The 23,003-nt window shown below is 40.6% G+C and overlaps 1 protein-coding gene and 1 long non-coding RNA gene across 24 annotated transcripts in view; one reads left to right on the top strand and one right to left on the bottom strand.

The window, feature by feature from the left end:
• LOC102549502 (uncharacterized) overlaps positions 1-4,690 on the top strand; it is a 79,777-nt gene extending 75,087 nt beyond the window's left edge. The window contains exon 4 of the long non-coding RNA XR_015623116.1: positions 4,555-4,690. This is a non-coding gene — a long non-coding RNA (uncharacterized LOC102549502). The remainder of the gene's footprint in view (positions 1-4,554) is intronic.
• The window catches only part of Lrrc9 (leucine rich repeat containing 9), an 88,748-nt gene that overhangs the window by 5,797 nt on the left and 59,948 nt on the right, over positions 1-23,003 (bottom strand). For 11 of the 23 annotated variants that reach the window (XM_087552730.1, XM_087552720.1, XM_087552726.1 and 8 more), the window contains exons 24-29: positions 10,894-11,024; positions 9,763-9,958; positions 9,093-9,232; positions 6,981-7,117; positions 5,782-5,999; positions 3,414-3,482 (exon numbers count right to left, since the gene is read on the bottom strand). Coding sequence is in view for 11 of the 23 variants with exons in the window: in XM_087552717.1 (XP_087408843.1) it covers positions 9,781-9,958; positions 10,894-11,024 (309 nt within the window). In the remaining 12 variants the exon portion in view is untranslated. 23 annotated transcript variants of the gene reach the window in all.

Genomic DNA, 23,003 nt, shown 5'->3' with positions numbered 1-23,003 from the left:
CTAGATTACAAAATACTTTCCCTAAACACCAAAGAGCAGAGAGCTTGCTTCCTCTGATTGAAAAACCCCAACACTGGAGGAAAAGGATGAGGATACACTGGAAACATGCCATAGGTTTAAAAAGAATAAAAACCTGTGCACAGTCCTCAGTAATTTATAAATGAAAAGCTTTTGAAGAGCACAAGACTTTCAGATACTAGTAAAGGCAGTGTAATATAAAAACATTGGACATTGTTAGACCAGTACAACGTAACCTAGAACTTGCTGATTCAGAAACATATTGAAAATTAATATTAAGCTTAAATGATTAAGAGATAAGAAGTTAAGAATTTCTTGAAAAATTTCAAGAAACTAAAAGGAAATGACAAAGAGTAGATGTTGATAAAGAGAAAGCAAACGCCCTTGGTGAAGAAATATACGGGGTTCAGAAGACGCACTGTGAACAAGGCTTGAGCAAGATTTATCAGGAATAAAATGTAAAAGCAAAACCTGACGATCTTTGGCACAGCAGGGCGACAGCATAGATGCAGTGGAGGGTGGAAAGTACACCCTGGGCTGACTAGGACAGCAGTGCATTAAGAGCTTACATCAAAGAACAGTCCTAGAAAAAATTAACTTCTCAAAATGAGCTTCTAAGGAAGTAGAAACTGGGATTGGATTTATAGTTATGGAGGGATTGAGGAATTATTAAGGCCCAGGGGTTTTAGAGATAAAGTTACTTACTTTTCAAGGACCATATGAGTCTTCAAGCTAATCCATAGACTAGGAATAGGAATTTGTTCCCAAATTAATCTTATAAAGCAAAGACACTGTGCCAGACTCAAAGGCGGTGTATAAAAAAGATAGTTACAGTTTTTTATCTGCATAGATGTAGATATGCTACATTGAATATCAGATTGAATCCAGTAAAATATAAAACATAAACAAACAATATTCACACCAGGAATTTAAGGATTGTTTTATTCTACCAGGTCTGTTAATGTGATTTACCAAATCAGCAAATTAAGAAGAAAACTGTATTATCCACCAGTCAAAACACAGTACCCACACATTTGGATAATGAATACTTCATGTAACCCACACATTTGGATAAATGTATACTTCATGTAACCCACACATTTGGATAAATGTACACTTCATGTAACATAAATGTGTACTTCATGTAACCCACACATTTGGATAATGTATACTTCATGTAACCCACACATTTGGATAAATGTATATTTCATGTAACCCACACATTTGGATAAATGTATACTTCATGTAACCCACACACTTGGATAATGTATACTCCATGTAACCTACACATTTGGATAAATGTATACTTCATGTAACCCACACATTTGGATAATGTATACTTCATGTAACCCACACATTTGGATAATGTATACTTCATGTAACCCACACAGTTGGATAAATGTGTACTTCATGTAACCCACACAGTTGGATAAATGTGTACTTCATGTAACCCACACATTTGGATAATGTATACTTCATGTAACCCACACATTTGGATAATGTATACTTCATGTAACCCACACATTTGGATAATGTATACTTCATGTAACCAGGTGCACACACCTTCAGTTACCACTGTTCTAATTTCCCATAATTTAATGACTGGTATGGTAACCAGTCATTGTAATTACCACCTTACTGAATAGCACACCACAGATTCTGGCTCCTGTCACCTAAAATCCATTGATAATATTCCTAATCAAAAGAATTCTAAATTTTTGATTAAGATGCTGTACTAGCTGGTTTTGTGTGTCAAGTTGACACAAGCTGGAGTTATCACAGAGAAAGGAGCCTCCCTTGAGGAAATGCCTCCATGAGACCCAGCTGTAAGGCATTTTCTCAATTAGTGCTCAAGGGTTGGGAAGGCCCCTTGTGGGTGGTACTATCCCTGGGTTGGTGGTCCTGGGTTCTATAAGAGAGCAAGGTGAGTAAGCGAGGGGAAGCAAGCCAGTAAGTAACATCCCTCCATGGCCTCTGCATCAGCTCCTGCTTCCTGCTCTGTGTGACTTCCAGCCCTGACTTTCTTTGGTGATGAACAGCAATGTGGAAGTGTAAGCTGAATAAACCCTTTCCTCCCCAACTTGCTTCTTGGCCATGATGTTTTGTGCAGGAAAGAGACCCTGACTAAGACAGACACATAAAGGATAATATATACTTATGAACACAGAAGATGCATACTGAAAGTTGGAGAGGAGGCTCATAGACATGTTCTCCTTGGTGGAAGACCCAAACGACCACCACCTAGCACTATGGTGGCCCCGACCTCGTTGGCTCTCTCCCCTAGGACAAGCAAATACACAACATGGATTCTGTCGTCCTTCCTGGAATTATATCTTCTTTCTTCACTGGGAGAGTGTTCAACTCTCCCATACAGAGAGATTCCCATCAGGAGTTTCCTGGTCCATTGGAATCAGATTGCAAATGTCTGTAATCTACCAGCATGCCTATTTGACATTTTCAAGGTACACATCAGCCTGACCTGATCACTGTCATCTTGTGTTGTAATCCCTGTAATGATTCTGACCAGCCCTGACCTGTTTGTCCACATCCCCACAAAGTTTCCCAGTACTATAAATAAACAAAACCATTAGAACAGTGTGTGAAGCTTTCTAACTGGGTCTGGATGCCATCACTGCCAGGCGTGTACCTGACCACCTCTTTGATATTAGTTTGAAACCAACTGCTCTAGGTTAGATGAAAGACCCTTGTCCTGCCATCACCTAAGCGCCTCTCTCTGATCCACTGTCTTGCAGCCCTTGGCATGCTTCTGGGGACATTGGTCCTGCTGCCTCGTGGCCTTTTCAGTCTTACATGTTCTGCTGTCAGCTCTTATGCTGGACTTTCCTAACACTAGCACACTGACCAGAAGGCCATTTCTCCTTTGCCATGTCTTTCAGTGTGTTTACATGTTAAGTGGGCAAGACTCCAATAAGCAAAGTGATAAATGTCTCCAAGTTAACTTAAAATAAGTACATTCTAATTAAAACATCAACAAGATTCTTCAACTTAATTTGCCTCCTAGAATTCAAAGGAAAGTGTGATATGTGAAGAATAACAAAGACAGTAAAGCAAGTGAAGGATCGAAGGAGGAAGAGGGGGATAAGAATTAGGAAAATATAAAGCGTTAGACATTAACATACTGTAACATCATTGGCACAGCAATGGGCAGGTAAGCCAAAGGGTGCAGTGCAGAACGGGAAACACACACGCTCACTTTTGGCAGAGCTTGTTTGCAGTACAGTTATGTGGAGACAACACTAAGCCAAAAATGGTGCTGGGTCAGCTAGGTATGTATATAGAAATAGAAAGATCGAATCACTTTCTCATATCATATAAGGTTAATTGCATATGACTATTGGAAAATTACTAAGTTATAAAGGTAAATAAATACTCACTGGATTGCCATAGACAGTAAGCTCTCTGAGAGAAGGAATAACATCAAGTTTTTCCAGTTCTGTGATATCCTATGTAAAAGGTAATGAATTATATTTGGTTAGCTTACGTCTCTGAAGTCGTTTTATGCAAGGTGTAGATTTCAGGTAGCTCACAATTGAATCCTCTGATGTGAACGTGAGTGAGGACTAGACTCCTAATACCTGGCCCACAAAGATAACACTGCAACATGGGAAATGAGCAGAACTTGCGAGGTAAGTGTAAACGTTTCTAGGAAGAGTTTTGAGCTATCCTAGGGCTTAGATGATGACCTCAATAAGAGAAGAACATGCAAGATTCGCTATATTCTGATCCACTATCTGTGAAAGTCAGATAAAACTTTCTCTGGTTAAATGCTTGCCCTTCACACTGCACAGGACTGTTTATTACCATCCCGTGACGTCAGTGTAAGTTTGCAATGTTGTAGCTTTGCTAAGTTCAAATAGATTTACTTCTCCTTAAGGAGTATGTGTTTTGCCTTCATTGCATGTTCAGATGTTTAAAAGTACATGGAGAATCTGGATGCCAGACAGAAGGATCACCTAGCCACAGGGATCAAATGGGACCGTGAAGCTGAGGTCTTCATTTGTGTTGTGATGATTCTTAGAAGCATGGTAACATTTTTCTCAGTTGACATTGCTGGGCATATTGGGGGAGTCAAAAGCTCCTCACCATGCCTGCAAGTCAGTGAGAGACCGAGTCTCTAACAGGGCTTTCTCTTGTCCTATCATTCTTGGCTAACCCAGAGATTGTATTCTTAGTGTTCACTTCTAGAAATCATCCTGACATCAGACTGCCTAAGTTGGTATTAATCCAGAGAACAAAAATCTCTCCCTCAAAGAAACTTTGGATAGCCAGGTTTTGAAAAAAAGGATTTTAGAAGAATTCAACTAAGTTTCCAACATAGGCTCACTCCCCAGAGTCGATTTTTCCCTCCAGTTAACTGCATATGGCCACACTAACATACAATAACATCAATCATAAGTGTAAGTTCATATGTGAAACAATCCACCTAAACTCAATGGAGAATACCATTTCAATGATAAAAATAAAAGGCTAAAGTAATCCACTGAATGCATGATAATCTTCTGGTTTGTCACACAGGTTACTCTATAGCTGTATTAAGTTTTGATAGTGAATCCCACTAAGCACGACTCTGCTCACGTGGCTGAAGAGGGGCTGTCACACTGAGCTGACCTACTCTCTCCTCCACCTCTTTTGAGAAACAGAGTGTCAACAGGTGAGCAAGGACATCCTGGGGAAAGCTGGTTATCTGCTCTAAGCTCCTTTAAGTATGCTGCTAACTGGGTGTCCTGGCAGACAGCAATGACATTTTCTAGGAGGGTCCTTACTCTGGCACAGAAGCTTAAGTATAAACTATGAAACATCCCCTGCTCTGAGACTGGTCTACAAAATCTTCTTTGGAGACTGCATCTTTCATTCTGAGTTAGACAGCCTATGTGGTGTGGGAAGAAAACCATGAAACCAATAGAATGTCCAAGGTCTCAGGTATTAATTACTGGACTGAGAAGCAAAACCTGATGCAAGATGAGGTCACTATGGTTGTGTGGAGGTCCTGTTTGTTTTTACTGAGCTTGTATAAGCTTGGTCTTTGGGCATTCTGGCCATGTACCCTACCATGGACCTGCTTCCCAGCTCTGAATCTTGCTTGTTAAGATCACTTGCTGTTGCCAGAAATATTTCCCATAGAACACCAATTTTCCAAACTTTTATTTTTTTCTGAATAAAGTTTTGGTAAGATCACTACCAATTCAGGCTGGCTTTCCTCAGATTGGTGTTTGAATTTGAATTAAGCAGGTATATGCTATTTTTCACACTAAGATATTTCCTACTTGCTATGTTAAAAGCATGATTTCCTTCTAACCATGGAAAGAAACCTCATATTGTCCCAGAAAAGGCTTTACGAACTGTAGCAAACAGAGCCTCAGACATATATTTGTCAAGTGTTTAGTGTCTACCATGCACCTTGTGCTACACAGACAAGATGAACACAGGACTTGTTCTTGTGGGGGGAGTGTACAGGTTAGTTTGTCCTGAAGCTGCCTTAGAAGTATGGAGAGCAGGAGCAACATTAACCAAAATGCTGACACAAACACAAGCTCTGTCAGGTTGTATCAACTCTCATACTGTACATTTCCTCAGGAGAGGTATACTTGTGACATGTCTATCACAGGAGGGCACGTCCCAGGCGTAGAGCTAGAGAACTCATAAATGGACTGCTCTAATTGGTGTATCTGGGGGCTTTATGTTCAGATCATAGGATTTCAAACATGCAGACCTCAAAACGACAGCCCTCCCAAATAACATTACCTGGATTTTGTTATAGCCTAGGAAGAGTTTCTCCAGTTTGATCAAAGACTGCAGTTTGCTCAGCTCTCGGAGCCTGTTTTCCTCCAGATGAAGAGTCAGCAGGGAACTTGGCTTGGCAAACGCAGTGTCACTGAATGCCCGGATGCGGTTATGGTCGACAACCAGCTCCTGGAGGACGATGAGGTTGTCCAGCCCTTCTACCTGACTGATCTCGTTTCCTAAGAGTTATGACATGCTGTGTGAGCCTCAACTTCCAGAATTAAAGTTTATCTACCCACCGTCATCTAGATATTCGCCAAATGATTTTAAAGCTAAAAACCACACTTATTTTTATGTCTCAACTATACCACAAGCTGATCTTTCCCTAACCTCCAGTGAGCAATGACTTTATCTAACCTTAGTAATCATTCTTGTCAATCTCTTAACTTAGTTACAAAATAATCTTTGACTAATTTCCCTCTCCATTTGCTCTATCTTGTTTCTTAGTCCTCATAATTCCTCCTTTTAGACCTACCGCTTCTATTAATTCCACTGTGGGCCAGGACATTATTAGTATATATATTAATATATTATTATATTAACATATAGTATATAATATATAACAATAATATGTTAATATGTGATTGATATATATTATCTTGGATCAAAAACGCATATGCTTTAGATGAACTGATTACCATTACACCCCAGTGCAAACTTGGGTACATTATTTAGCCACATTGAACCTCAATTACTTTTTCTTTCCTACCCCCAAGGTGTCTAAGAGCAGAGAAATGGCTAAGAAAATGTGATGGGTTAACATACAATGAATTTCTCAGTCATAAAGAAGAACGAGATTATATTCATTGCAAGAAACACATGCTAATGAAGATAATCACATTAAGCAAATTAAGGTAGTCATATGTGGAAGTGAAGTGAAGAGAACAAAGGGATTGACTAATGGGGACAGGAGGAGGAGTCAAGGGACATAGAGAGTACACCCAACATAATATACATGTATGAAAATGTCCTTACATAATGCTACCAGGTACAATGAGTGTGTAAAATCAGTTACTCTTTAAAAAGTTATTTAATAATCTACAACTAAAGAAAACCTTGTGATTATTAAATTTTTGTTGCCAATAATCAATGATGCTTACGCCAACTTCTCAAAGCGAGGTGACAACCCAGCCACTTATAGGAGCAGCACGTCTACTCACCCTGTAGAAAGAGGAGCTTTAAGTTTCTTAGTCTGTTAAGTTGCAGCTGGACTAAGTTACAAATTCCATTGTATCCCAGATGAAGAACCTCTAAACTCTGCATTATTGGGGGCAAGTTCTCGCTGCTTACTGAGTCTCTGAAACACACAGGTAAGTCGGAAGTCATAAACTTGATTTAAAAGCAATCTTGTCATAGAAGGCAGCCTGAGGTGTATTTACTATAAAGTAAAAGTAAGATAAAAATGTACATGAGCTTTTGAGTAGTACTTTCTTCTTCATCATCATCATCATCAAAACAACAACAACTTTATCTCTTAGAAATGCTTATATGGGATAAAGTATCAAAGGTCACAGTGAAAAGTGAATCAGCAAGAAAAGGAAAATGCTGTATTCCATGAGGAGATGAGAGCAGCTACCTTGACTCTAAGAGGATGTATGCTCAAGTGTATTAAATTATGACTGATCTACTAAAGAAATAATCTTGCTAATAAATTAATTCATCAAAGTCACAAGATAAAATAATAAATGTGGTCTGAAATTACAGTACCAGTAATAAAACATAAAATTAAGAAAACAATTCTTCCACTTTTTATGTCAGTGCAAGAAAAAGTAATTTCAGAACACTTTAGAATAAAGTCCAAAAAAGGGCACAAATTTTATATATAGTTAGCTACACATAACTGAATGAAACCAACAGAGGTGTCAGCAAAAATTATTTTGTGTTTGTGGATTAGAACTCTGAATATTAAGATGTCAATTCTTTCAAATCCATGAATAGATTCAATACAATCTCTATCATTGAGATAGAGAAAAACTCATTGAGAGAAAATAAACTGCTTTAAATTTTACAAAGAATTCAAAGAGCTCTGAATATCCAAAGTGATATTTAAAAAAGGGAAATAAGTTAGGTGGCTTCCTTCTCACATTCTATGTATTGAAACAGTCACAGCGGCGCAGTGAACTCATGACTGGCCCTTGTGACGAGGGATGGGCCTCAGAAAATAAGTGAAAGCAGCCAGACTTAAAATGAAAGTAGGAACTCGGAGGCAGACGGAGAGCAACCACGGGAGAGGGAACAGGGGACTGAAGAGAACAAGAGTGGGTTACACACACATGGAATGCCATGATGAAATCCACTATTTTATACAATTAATAAATGCTAATGAAAGTGCAAAAGAGCACTGACTATGTAATTCCAATCTTACACCACTCTAGAAGGAGGCAAAACTGTAGGGAAAGAAAGCAGGTCTGTGGCTATTGCCAAAGACCTGGATGTGGGGAAGGGGATTGCAAAGAAAAGTGGGGTGGCTCGAGGGGCCAGGCACTCCACACTGTGACTAGTGAGGCCTAAGACAGAGGTATAGGACTGAATTCCATGGTCAAAAATCATCACATATTACACTGAATTTCGTAACTTCGTTGCATACAAACTGGACCTCAATAAAGACGGTAACAGAAATGCTCTTCATTGAGAATATGAACATGAACATATTTTGACTTAGTGATGCACACACACATCTTTGTCTGTCCATCTAGCCATCCTTTCTTTTATAAATGTATAGGAAGGCAGGATAGATATGTCTTCCTCTTCACAAACTATATCTTTCCAATTAATATAAGAACTGGGTGGAGAGGGCTAGAGAGATGGCTCAGTGGTTAAGAGCACTGATTGCTCTTCCAGAGTCTTGAGTTCAAATCCCAGTAACCACATAGTGGCTCACAACCATTGTTAATGGGATCCAATGCCCTCTTCTGGTGTGCTTGACTGAAGAAAGCAACAGTGTACGCACATAAAATAATAAATGAATGAAAAACAAAAAATTGGGTGAGAAATAATAACAAAGACATAGTTTATATTTTTATTTGTGACATTTAATTTCAGCACACTGTTTGTTAAATAAAATAATTCTTTTTTTTTTTTTTTTGGTTCTTTTTTTCGGAGCTGGGGACCGAACCCAGGGCCTTGCGCTTCCTAGGTAAGCGCTCTACCACTGAGCTAAATCCCCAGCCCCAAATAAAATAATTCTTAAGATCAGCCAAATATGTGCACTGCTATGTGTTACTTCTCTAGTTGTTTTTAAGTGTGAAAAATAAAAGATTTTTTTAAAGTACCTATTTAGTTTTGAGCTTCCTTGCTGTCCATAGCCACTTGAGGGCACTTTCTGGTAGAGCATCTGTCTGCTGCTTAAGTGAGTCTGAGGCTTTAGTCTAGGCATGATTGATTCAATGTGATTATAGTTGAGGCATAAGACCTACAGAAAGAACATCTCATTAATCCTATGAACTATTCAAATGGTATGACTAGTACAGGGGATAAAGAACATAGCAATAATATTTTATTGTGAAATATAAAATTATCCCAAAGTGTTTAAATTTATCTTCAAATGTGTTTTTAATGATCGTACATGTTGGAGAATCACAACAAATAAAATATGCAAGTCATTAGCCAGCTTCGCAGTGTTCTCAATCTGCACTCCTAGTTTGTCTAGGCCTGAGAGAGATGAAATAATTACTTAGCAAGTTGCTCATTTCTGTGCTTAGATGCCTTTCATTGTTGAGTTGAGGCAATGAGAGTGCTTTCAAAACCACCTCATTCTCAATTTCGTTTCATATCTGCTCACTAGAGACAGTGTCTCTCACCCGGTCTCCTACTGAAGAGTAAGATCTGCATGTAAGTAAAGGACATAAGATAGATTGACTAAAAAATTTGGAAGGCAAGACTAAGATTTTCTTGATCAGTGAAAAACAAAATAAAATACAATTTAGGGAATAATTTCGACACCTTAATAAGGAATACAGTTTAATGTAAATGAAGATTAAAACTTGTGCTGAAGTCTTTGAGGGCAAATATGGCTCGGCAGCCACGTGCCTTCACGTTGGGCAGGTAGATGAGGCCACTGAATGACGTGAGGTTGTTGTTCTGGAGATTCACATTGCTCACATTCCTGAAGTGGTCAACAGGAATCAGATCCACAGTCCTGAAATACGAAGCCAATAGTCATTATTCCAATGGGGCAAAGTGAGTTCCACTACGTATGACTCCCAAAGCCAAATTACATAAAATGTCAAGTGCAGGAGATGAATGTTCAGCTAAACATTTGCTCTGTTGCACAGGTATGAAGAAAATGACAGAATCCAATCGCTTAAAAATAAAGCAACCCGTATCTATCACCATTAAACAATCACTGTAGGGGACACTTACACAACAACCAGCTCCGATTTATTTACAAATTGACACACAAGTTCATGAACTCACACAAGACTGGATACAGTAATTCATAAAACAAGCAGGTCCTAAGCTTCCATGGGCACATGTGAAGTAGGCTGTTTCCAAAATGACAAGAAGTGAAAGGAGTGGACAGAAGGGAGAGAGAGGAGAGGGCTTTGACACCAGACTTTTCTGAGCTCTGGAAAATCCTTCACAGCACTGGTTTCAACTCTACTGCGAACAGTAATGGCCCTGTGGGGTCATTGGAGAGGTTCCGGAGATTGACACATTCATGTCCTATCATGCGTCTAAGAGCCCCATTACAGTGAGGTGCAATTAAAAGTGTAAACAGCTTTTTTTTATACTATCTGTGATGTTCATGATTTTCTTAAGTTGTAATTACACATTTGCTGTTCCTTAACAGAACAACAGTAACACACCAAATGTAAGTAGTAAATCTAATATGACTGGCTGTAAAGGAAACGGGAGAAACAAAACCAGGTGAAAAACAAAACCTCTTGGTACCTTTTTAACCATAGCTCCTGACAATAAGAATTATTGCATCATTTTAAGGGGCACAATTATTGGGTATGTTCAGAAAGGAAATAAAAAATTGTTAATAACTATATTTGTTGTTACAATGGCACCTGCACACAACCACACACGATGTTACAATGACACATGCCCATAAGGAAGTGGACATACCTGATGGATGAGGAGGTCCAGTTTAGCTCTTGCATTTGGACAAAGTTTGAGTGTCCTTGTCGTTCAGCAATCATGTCAGAGGTGAGACGACCACCAAACAAATCTTTTGCATTCTCAGTCTCTGATGGTTCCTATGAGGACATATAGAAAGTGATGACCTCTCTGATAGATGACCAAACCTCTAGTTACAGATTCAAATGAAACAATGCACTTCTCTTTATTTTTTTCCAGTAGAAGCAGCTACTCCCAGCCCCTTGCACATTGGATAGGTCAAACAACACAAGATGGTACTAGGGTTTTAGGGACTTTGTGAGCTGTGGGATGATACCCAGAATTTTATTTTTGACTCATAGAAGCCAAACTGGGTGCTGGGAAGCCAGAAAACTAAAAGTCCACCATGATCCAACTGTCTCCAATCACTGGAGAAGTGAAAAGAAGACCAGGACTGTTAGCCTTTGAGATAAAAATAGGCCGGTTCTCAGCCAGGATGAATCAGCAGAGGCCAATGGAGAACATAACAAGATGTCTCTCCTAGACACACATAACCAATGGAGGTGTGTTGGAAAGCATGAACTCTGATCCTGGCCTTGGCCTTAAGGAACTACACACACTTCAGACTGGCAGCAACAAACTGGTGCCCCGAATTTTCTCACTGGCACATACTGGAGCACAGTCAAGAGAATGACACATGGTAAACAATGCCTTGGGGAGCTGAGGGAGGCTCCAGGAATGAAAGCGGAGGCCTTTTACCTCAGGTGCACTTTGATCCCTGAGCTGTTCTTGGACATGATTTCGTGCATCCTGGGACCAACATCTACATTTAACTTATAAGACATTTATTCCTGTCGGATGTCAGAACACAGCTTAGAACCTGATGTGCTCAGTGTACCCTGAATCTGGATCCGGCCTCTGCCTTGCTGTCGTGCTTTCTCAGATGCTCTCTAGAGCATGTGCCACCATTGTGCTTAGTTTGTCTGTCCTGAGAAAGTTCTGGAAAGGGCTGCTCTGTTGGTATTTAGTATGGGTTTCTGATGGTTATTTCCATGTTTTCCTGAACCAAACGACCTTCCTTGGCTCATTGCAGTCTGTGTTACATCCGTGTATAAACGTGCACTGACACTGAGGAAAGGCTGCCTGCAGTACTGGGCCGTAGTCTGCCTGCCCGGTTCTTTCAGATCCTCAGCTCCCAGGTCTCACAGACACAGAGCCACATGGGTTGGAGAAAGGTGACAGTGCATGGTCAGGGGAGGGCTGCTTGGGGTTGAGGAGGGCTGCTGAGAAATGTCACCTCTGCTTTGCAACAAGCCCAAAACTGTCCAGGGAGAAGTAGATAAAAACCAAGACAAGAGATCTTCCTGGTTGCTGCCACCTCAGAGAGCTCGTAGGCAGCACCCCATGAGCAAACTTGAGCCTCGGGACCACAGGTAAGGTCAACTTTTCTGCTGCAAGTGACCTGCCTGGTGAACTCAGGACACACAGAGGCAAAATTCCTCTAGGACCGGGCACTTCCTGTGTTTACCGGGAGTCCCAAACCCGCGGATCCTGGCCCGCAGCAGCTCTCTGCTCCCAAACCCCGTGGGAGAGAGACCTCACCGCCTGGTCAGGTGGGCACTCCTGAGGCTGCAGAGCGGAAGAGACCACCAACACTGCTCACCCCTGCCCACGTCCCTGGCCCAAGAGGAAACTGCATATGGCCTCTGGGTTCCCGTGGGGGAGGGCCAAGGAGCGGCAGGACCCCTGCACCTGAGACACCGCCGGAACCTGAAGGGACAGACCGGATAAACAGTTCTCTGCACCCAAATCCCATGGGAGGGAGAGCTAAACCTACAGAGAGGCAGGCACGCCTGGGAAACCAGAAGAGACTGCACTCTGCACACATCTCTGACGCCAGAGGAAAACACCAAACGCCATCTGGAACCCTGGTGCACGGAGGCTCCAGGAAAGGGTGGCGCAGATCTTCCTGGTTGCTGCCGCCGCAGAGAGCTCGTAGGCAGCACCCCACAAGCAAACTTGAGCCTCGGAACCACAGGTAAGACCAACTTTTCTGCTGCAAGTGACCTGCCTGGTGAACACCAGACACAGGCCCACAGGAACAGCTGAAGGCCTGTAGATAGGAAAAACTACACGCCCGAAAGCAGAACACTCTGTCCCCATAACTGGCTGAAAGAAAACAGGAAAACAGGTCTACAGCACTCCTGACACACAGGCTTATAGGACAGTCTAGCCACTGTCAGAAATAGCAGAACAAAGTAACACTAGAGACAATCTGATGGCGAGAGGCAAGCGCAGGAACCCAAGCAACAGAAACCAAGACTACATGGCATCATCGGAGCCCAATTCTCCCACCAAAGCAAACACGGAATATCCAAACACACCAGAAAAGCAAGATCTAGTTTAAAAATCATATTTGATCAGGATGCTGGAGGACTTCAAGAAAGACATGACGAACTCCCTTAGAGAACAAGTAGAAGCCTACAGAGAGGAATCGCAAAAATCCCTGAAAGAATTACGGGAAATCATAAATAAACAAGTAGAAGCCCATAGAGAGGAGTCACAAAAATCCCTGAAAGAATTCCAGGAAATCATAAATAAACAAGTAGAAGCCCATAGAGAAGAGTCACAAAAATCCCTGAAAGAATTCCAGGAAAACACAATCAAACAGTTGAAGGAATGAAAAATGGAAATAGAAGCAATCAAGAAAGAACACATGGAAACCCTGGATATAGAAAACCAAAAGAAGAGACAAGGAGCTGTAGATACGAGCTTCACCAACAGAACACAAGAGATGGAAGAGAGAATCTCAGGAGCAGAAGATTCCATAGAAATCATTGACTCAACTGTCAAAGATAATGTAAAGCAGAAAAAGCTACTGAGCCAAAACATGCAGGAAATCCAGGACTCAATGAGAAGATCAAACCTAAGGATAATAGGTATAGAAGAGAGTGAAGACTCCCAGCTCAAAGGACCAGTAAATATCTTCAACAAAATCATAGAAGAAAACTTCCCTAACCTAAAAAAAGAGATACCCATAGGCATACAAGAAGCCAACAGAACTCCAAATAGATTGGACCAGAAAAGAAACACCTCCCGTCACATAATAGTCAAAACACCAAACACACAAAATAAAGAAAGAATATTAAAAGCAGAACGGGGAAAAGGTCAAGTAACATATAAAGGAAGACCTATCAGAATCACACCAGACTTTTCGCCAGAGACTATGAAAGCCAGAAGATTCTGGACAGATGTCATACAGACCCTAAGAGAACACAAATGCCAGCCCAGGTTACTGTATCCTGCAAAACTCTCAATTAACATAGATGGAAAAACCAAGATATTCCATGAGAAAACCAAATTTACACAATATCTTTCTACAAATCCAGCACTACAAAGGATAATAAATGGTAAAGCCCAACATAAGGAGGCAAGCTACACCCTAGAAGAAGCAAGAAACTAATCGTCTTGGCACAAAACAAAGAGAAGAAAAGCACACAAACATAACCTCACATCCAAATATGAATATAACAGAAAGCAATAATCACTATTCCTTAATATCTCTCAACATCAATGGCCTCAACTCCCCAATAAAAAGACATAGATTAACAAACTGGATATGCAACGAGGACCCTGCATTCTGCCGCCTACAGGAAGCACACCTCAGTGACAAAGATAGACACTACCTCAGAGTGAAAGGTTGGAAAACAACTTTCCAAGCAAATGGTCAGAAGAAGCAAGCTGGAGTAGCCATTCAAATATCAAATAAAATCAATTTTCAATTAAATTCATCAAAAAAGATAAGGAAAGACACTTCATATTCATCAAAGGAAAAATCCATCAAGATGAGCTCTCAATCCTAAATATCTATGCCCCAAATACAAGGGCACCTACATACTTAAAAGAAACCTTACCAAAGCTCAAAACACACATTATACCTCACACAATAATAGTAGGAGACTTCAACACCCTACTCTCATCAATGGACAGATCATGGAAACAGAAATTAAACAGAGACGTAGACAGACTAAGAGAAGTCATGAGCCAAATGGACTTAACAGATATTTATAGAACATTCTACCCTAAAGCAAAAGGATATACCTTCTTCTCAGCTCCTCGTGGTACTTTCTCCAAAATTGACCATATAATTGGTCAAAAAACGGGCCTCAACAGGTACAGAAATATAGAAATAATCCCATGCGTGCTATCGAACCACCGTGGCCTAAAACTGGTCTTCAATAACAATAAGGGAAGAATGTCCACATATACGTGGAAATTGAACAATGCTCTACTCAATGATAACCTGGTCAAGGAAGAAATAAAGAAAGAAATTAAAGACCTTTTAGAATTTAATGAAAATGATGGTACAACATACCCAAACATATGGGACACAATGAAAGCTGTGCTAAGAGGAAAACTCATAGCGCTGAGTGCCTGTAGAAAGAAACAGGAAAGAGCATATGTCAGCAGCTTGACAGCACACCTAAAAGCTCTAGAACAAAAAGAAGCAAATACACCCAGGAGGAGTAGAAGGCAGGAAATAATCAAACTCAGAGCTGAAATCAACCAAGTAGAAACAAAAAGGGCCATAGAAAGAATCAACAGAACCAAAAGTTGGTTCTTTGAGAAAATCAACAAGATAGATAAACCCTTAGCCAGACTAATGAGAGGACACAGAGAGTGTATCCAAATTAGCAAAATCAGAAATGAAATGGGAGACATAACTACAGATTCAGAGGAAATTCAAAGAATCATCAGATCATACTATAAAAGCCTATATTCAACAAAACTTGAAAATCTGCAGGAAATGGACAATTTCCTAGACAGATACCAGGTACCAAAGTTAAATCAGGAACAGATAAACCAGTTAAACAACCCCATAACTCCTAAGGAAATAGAAGCAGTCATTAAAGGTCTCCCAACCAAAAAGAGCCCAGGTCCAGACGGGTTTAGTGCAGAATTCTATCAGACCTTCATAGAAGACCTCATACCAATACTATCCAAACTATTCCACAAAATTGAAACAGATGGAGCACTACTGAATTCCTTCTATGAAGCCACAATTACTCTTATACCTAAACCACACAAAGACCCAACAAAGAAAGAGAACTTCAGACCAATTTCCCTTATGAATATGACGCAAAAATACTCAATAAAATTCTGGCAAACCGAATCCAAGAGCACATCAAAACAATCATCCACCATGATCAAGTAGGCTTCATCCCAGGCATGCAGGGATGGTTTAATATACGGAAAACCATCAACGTGATCCATTATATAAACAAACTGAAAGAACAAAACCACATGATCATTTCATTAGATGCTGAGAAAGCATTTGACAAAATTCAGCACCCCTTCATGATAAAAGTCGTGGAAAGAATAGGAATTCAAGGCCCATACCTAAACATAGTAAAAGCCATATACAGCAAACCAGTTGCTAACATTAAACTAAATGGAGAGAAACTTGAAGCAATCCCACTAAAATCAGGGACTAGACAAGGCTGCCCACTCTCTCCCTACTTACTCAATATAGTTCTTGAAGTTCTAGCCAGAGCAATCAGACAACAAAAGGAGATCAAGGGGATACAGATTGGAAAAGAAGAAGTCAAAATATCACTATTTGCAGATGATATGATAGTATATTTAAGTGATCCCAAAAGTTCCACCAGAGAACTACTAAAGCTGATAACTTCAGCAAAGTGGCTGGGTATAAAATTAACTCAAATAAATCAGTAGCCTTCCTCTACACAAAAGAGAAACAAGCCCAGAAAGAAATTAGGGAAATGACACCCTTCATAATAGTCCCAAATAATATAAAGTACCTCGGTGTGACTTTAACCAAGCAAGTAAAAGATCTGTACAATAAGAACTTCAAGACTCTGAAGAAAGAAATTGAAGAAGTCCCCAGAAGATGGAAAGATCTCCCATGCTCATGGATTGGCAGGATTAATATAGTAAAAATGGCCATTTTACCAAAAGCGATCTACAGATTCAATGCAATCCCCATCAAAATACCAATCCAATTCTTCAGAGAGTTAGACAGAACAATTTGCAAATTCATCTGGAATAACAAAAAACCCAGGATAGCTAAAAATATCCTCAACAATAAAAGGACTTCAGGGGGAATCACTATCCCTGAACTCAAGCAGTATTACAGAGCAATAGTGATAAAAACTGCATGGTATTGGTACAGAGACAGACAGATAGACCAATGGAACAGAATTGAGGACCCAGAAATGAACCCACACACCTATGGGCACTTGATTTTTGACAAAGGAGCCAAAGCCATCCAATGGAAAAAAGATAGCCTTTTCAGCAAATGGTGCTGGTTCAACTGGAGGTCAACATGTAGAAGAATGCAGATCGATCCATGCTTATCACCCTGTACAAAGCTTAAGTCCAAGTGGATCAAGGACCTCCACATCAAACCAGATACACTCAAACTAATAGAAGAAAAACTAGAGCAGCATCTCGAACACATGGGCACTGGAAAAAATTTCCTGAACAAAACACCAATGGCTTATGCTCTAAGATCAAGAATCAACAAATGGGACCTCATAAAACTGCAAAGCTTCTGTAAGGCAAAGGACACTGTGGTTAGGACAAAATAGCAACCAACAGATTGGGAAAAGATCTTTACCAATCCTACAACAGATAGAGGCCTTATATCCAAAGTATACAAAGAACTCAAGAAGTTAGACCGCAGGGAGACAAATAACCCTATTAAAAAATGGGGTTCAGAGCTAAACAAAGAATTCACAGCTGAGGAATGCCGAATGGCTGAGAAACACCTAAAGAAATGTTCAACATCTTTAGTCATAAGAAAAATGCAAATCAAAACAACCCTGAGATTTCACCTCACACCAGTGAGAATGGCTAAGATCAAAAACTCAGGTGACAGCAGATGCTGGCGAGGATGCGGAGAAAGAGGAACACTCCTCCATTGTTGGTGGGATTGCAGACTGGTACAACCATTCTGGAAATCAGTCTGGAGGTTCCTCAGAAAATTGGACATTGAACTGCCTGAGGATCCAGCTATACCTCTCTTGGGCATATACCCAAAAGAAGCCCCAACATATAAAAAAGACACGTGCTCCACTATGTTCATAGCAGCCTTATTTATAATAGCCAGAAGCTGGAAAGAACCCAGATGCCCTTCAACAGAGGAATGGATACAGAAAATGTGGTACATCTACACAATGGAATATTACTCAGCTATCAAAAACAATGACTTTATGAAATTCGTAGGCAAATGGTCGGAACTGGAAAATATCATCCTGAGTGAGGTAACCCAATCACAGAAAAACACACATGGTATGCACTCATTGATAAGTGGCTATTAGCCCAAATGCTTGAATTACCCTAGATGCCTAGAACAAATGAAACTCAAGACGGATGATTAAAATGTGAATGCTTCATTCCTTCTTTAAAAGGCGAACAAGAATACCCTTGGCAGGGAATAGAGAGGCAAAGATCAAAACAGACACAGAAGGAACACCCATTCAGAGCCTGCCCCATATGTGGCCCATGCATATACAGTCATCCAAAGTTGGATGAAGCAAAGAAGTGCAGGCCGACAGGAGCCGGATGTAGATCTCTCCCGAGAGACACGGCCAGAATACAGCAAACACAGAAGCATATGCCAGCAGCAAACCACTGAATTGAGAATAGGACCCCCGTTGAAGGAATCAGAGAAAGAACTGGAAGAGCTTGAAGGGGCTCGAGACCCCATATGTACAATGCCAAGCAACCAGAGCTTCCAGGGACTAAGCCACTACCTAAAGACTATACATGGACTGACCCTGGACTCTGACCTCATAGGTAGCAATGAATATCCTAGTAAGAGCACCAGTGGAAGGAGAAGCCCTGGGTCCTGCTAAGACTGAACCCCCAGTGAACTAGATTGTTGGGGGGAGGGCGGCAATGGGGGGAGGGTGGGGAGGGGAACACCCATAAAGAAGGGGAGGGGGGAGGGTGATGTCTGTCCGGAAACCGGGAAAGGGAATAACACTCGAAATGTATATAAGAAATACTCAAGTTAATAAAAAAAAAAAGAGATGAAGCACACACACACACACACACACACACACACACACACACACACAAAACACAAGACAAAGCTCAGTGTGAAGAGACAATCATGAAATGGAATAGACAAGAATAATTACTGACAGTCAGGCCTCACAAAACCACTCCAGCCATTACGAGTGTACCTGAAGCAAATGAAAACGCTGAGTACCAGCAAGGAAGTAAAACCCCAAGAAAGAGATAGATGCTACGAAAAGATTTTAATTCTGAAAAATAATATAACCAGGCAGGTATCCCAAGGGCAGTGGCTTTTCAGTTTTTTTTCCATAAAATTGATAAGTCATTTGATCACCATTTACTTATCTTCCCTTCTTATATTTCTAATTCACAAAGACTTCATATTTAAAATGAAGATATATACTCTGTATGCAAACTGATTTCTGCATTTCCTACATTTTCAAAACGAGGTAGGAAGGTGGGATACAATGAAGTTGCGACCACTAAGAGCTCCGTAGCTCCTCAGAGACTTTGCCTTCACTTAGGTAACAATAACAAATAACGAACTGTGCCAACTGAAACAGGCCATGGGTCATCTCTCAGTTCTTGTGTGCATCAGTGTTTTGACCTGTGCCATTCCTGGTCTGTTTATAGGTCAAAAGACCCCAGGGAGATGCTACCCTTTAGTTCCCTCCCGACTCCTCACTGCTTTTCTTCCTTTCCTTTTTCATTTTAGGTTTCCTAGGCAAAATATTAAAGCCTGTCAGAAGCCACCTAGGAAAGGCTATGGTAAGCAAGTGAGGTTATTTTATTTTTTGAGATGGCCCACCGTCTTTTTGCATGGCTGCGATGGGTGAGCTCTGAGATGGGTGAGGGTCTATAGAGACTTCATTCCAGGATTGCTTCTTGTTGCTGATCTGCCTTTCCTGTCACTATTACATAGCCTAATGTTTCCTGGGCATCAGCCCACCCTAGTGGGCAGATTTCCTGCAGAATCAATACGAAGATGTACTTTCACATAGTAATACTGAATAGGCAAATTGATTTAGTAATTCCCAAGAATGATTTTATAGAATTCCTAAATTGATATATGCAATCGCAAACTTCCTATAGAATAAAAGCTGCAAATAGAGCTCTGTAAAACTTCTTATGTCACAGGCTAATTGCACTAGGAAAAGAAAACAGGTTTGGAACAAATTTACAATCAAGGAAAACATTCCTTTTAGGTTAGGTGTGAGACCATTTATCTGGTAACTGAAGGTCATAAACTAAGAATGGTCAATTTATTGTAGGTAAAAGAACAGAAAATAAATAAGTCTATTTTATCTATATAAGACTTCCAAATAATGAGATACAAGGCAGATATTTATCTCTTGATAAAACCATGCTAACTTATGACATAAAAATATTGCTTTAAACTTATGAACTTATGGATCTAGTAACAGATAATGAATATTTAGACAGGTAATAGCCTTAATGGAAAGACATGTAAACAATTCTGCTGTAATCCTTAAATCTTATCAATCTATGACATGAACTATTGCCTTAAACTTAGTATGAACTCATAGACTGTAAAAATTCTTAGGAAGTCATGTGACCAATTATCCTGGGAAAAGATAAAAACTAAGAACCACAAGAAAATGGTGGCACAACCGTCTTCAGCTTCATGCGGTATGCCCCTCCCCCCTTTCTCTCTTCCCTTTCCTTCCATACTCTTTTCTTCTCCTTTCTCTCTGGCTCATGAAGAGACAAGGAACTCCAAACCTCGCGCCTGATCAGGGAGCGGCCTGAGTCAAAGAGTAATTTCTTTCCCCTGCTCATCAGGAGTTCATCACCAGAAGCCAGTGGCTTTTGGCCACATGATCGCAGACAGAAGCATCTTTGGCCCTGATGGCTGACTCCACTTCCTTCCTTAGGAAACCGAGTGCTAGGATACCCCTCCCCCAAGGCCTTACGGAAACTTCCTTGCATTCTGTATTCTCTTTCTTTAGACAGCCTTACAAATGCTTTCAGTTTAAACTATCAGCTCTCTTCAAGCCAGTTCTTATTCTTAAAAAAAATATGAATGAAATTTCCACATTCAAATATAGTCTCAGGACTTCAACTGCCTGCTTGATATTTCCAGCAGATAACCAAATGTCCTGAGATGTAATTCATCTGAAACTCTTCTCCGGAAGCTCCTTTCTCTTGGGGCCTGTTTGTTACAGCAGTCTGGGATACTCTCAGAGATCTGTCGATGCTCATCAAGGGAAAGTTATTTCCTCCTCCTCTAAAGCATGGAATCAGGCTCTGGCTTGAGTGGAGACCTGACATACCATTGTTTCCTCTCTTGAGACTTAATTCACCAGAACTGTCAATTCCCTTTCCAAGGCATCACCCCTCAGGAAGGTTTATTCACTCAAAGATGTGCTGAAACACTGGGAGGAATAATTTCCTGTTAGTGAGGTGATGTGCTTTTTCTTTGGACTATCACCTGCAGTGTGGTCACTCATGGATCTGTCACTAGGCTGATCTTTTAAGGTCTAGCCGTCTTTTCTGTCACTTTTTTGGGGGTGTGTGTGGAGGGCTACTAACCAAAGCCTGTGCATGTTTTTCTCTAGCATTTTGGGTCTTCTCAATCCTCCTCTGAAGCTACCTCCTTTGCTGTGTACCTGCTTGCTGCCATGTGCCTGGCTGCTGGCCTCCCTTGCAGAGCATGCAGACCTAACTCAAGGCTCTCTCTTTCCCTCCCTTCCACAGACCCTTCCCAACGACTGCCAAGATTTATAACTTGCTTACCTGTTGTTTTCTCTTATGCATTAGTAAAGTTGACCTTAAGCTTCCTAGTGAGTCTCTTTTAAAATTCTTTTATGAAGGCTGAGAATCCAAAGAGGTAAACTCAAGTTCCCCTTAACACTTTTATTGTAGTTGCAAACTTCGTAGTCGTTAGAACCAGATTCCCTAGCATAACTGTAGCCATTTTTGTTTCATGCCTGCCAGCCATTTCATATCGTTGTTGTAATGCTGACACAGAAAATTCTTTCTTCAGGGTCAGATTGACCACATATACTGTTATGTTCTGAGCTTTGTTTTTCTTGGAAATTCCACAACCGTAGGCTCCGCTTAGGACCAATCAGATTAAAGGTCAGTTAGAACTATTTTATTTAGCTAGCCAAATTAGCTTGGACCACCCTGAAACTGTGCATGAGCTCATTGTGCATTTGCCTTTATAAACCAATCCCTGAGAATCTTAGCTCCCAAATCTATGTATGCTGTGCCCCTAATCCCCTGACTGGTCAGTCTTGGTGTGTGTGTAATAAACTATTCTTGTTTGACTGAGTCCAGAGTGAGTGGTTTGTGTGGTGATCCCTGGACCCCATCAGCAGGTATCTTTTCATGTTTGCTGTGTATGGCTGATAAATTCTGTCAATTTCCCCTGGTAGTTCTCCTGTACATGTACTAACTCGGCCTGACCCTGCTTAGCTTACAGGATTAGATAAGAGCAGGCACATTTAGCATGGTATGACTGAAGAGGCCCTATTGATTCTCATAAATTTCAGTTTTCTGTTTTACTTATTTATTTGATTGTTTTCTGTTTTTTGAGACAGGGCCCCTCTATATAGCTTTGGCTGTCTTGGGAGTTACTGCATAGACCAGGCTGACCTCTAACTCACAAAGATCTGCCTGCCTCTGCCTCTAATGGCTAGAATTAAAGTCATGCATCCACACTGCCCAGCCATCTTTCTGTTTTTAAAGTCACCTCTTCTGGTTCACTTTCTCATTATTTGTTTCTGGTGTATTTTAGTAATTTTCTTTGTTGTTATCTTCTCTACTGCCATGAATACTGCTATTAGATGAAAATTCTTTTTTTGAAAAAAAAAAGATTTATTTATTTTATTTATATGAGTACACTGCAGCTGTCTTCAAACACACCAGAAGAGGGCATCAGATCTCATTACAGATGGTTGTGAGCCACCCTGTGGTGGCTGGGAATTGAACTCAGGATCTCTGGAAGAGTAAACATCCTGTGCTCTTAACTGCTGAGCCATCTCTCCAGCCCTAGATGACAATTCTTAATACACAGTTCTAGATTCTAGATATGTAATTATCCTTCT

The sequence above is a fragment of the Rattus norvegicus genome, chromosome 6, assembly GCF_021556685.1.
Source record: "Rattus norvegicus strain SHRSP/BbbUtx chromosome 6, alternate assembly SHRSP_T2T, whole genome shotgun sequence".
NCBI lineage: Eukaryota > Metazoa > Chordata > Mammalia > Rodentia > Muridae > Rattus > Rattus norvegicus.
Note: the sequence above shows the minus strand (reverse complement) of the source record. Positions and strands in the feature narration are given on the sequence as shown.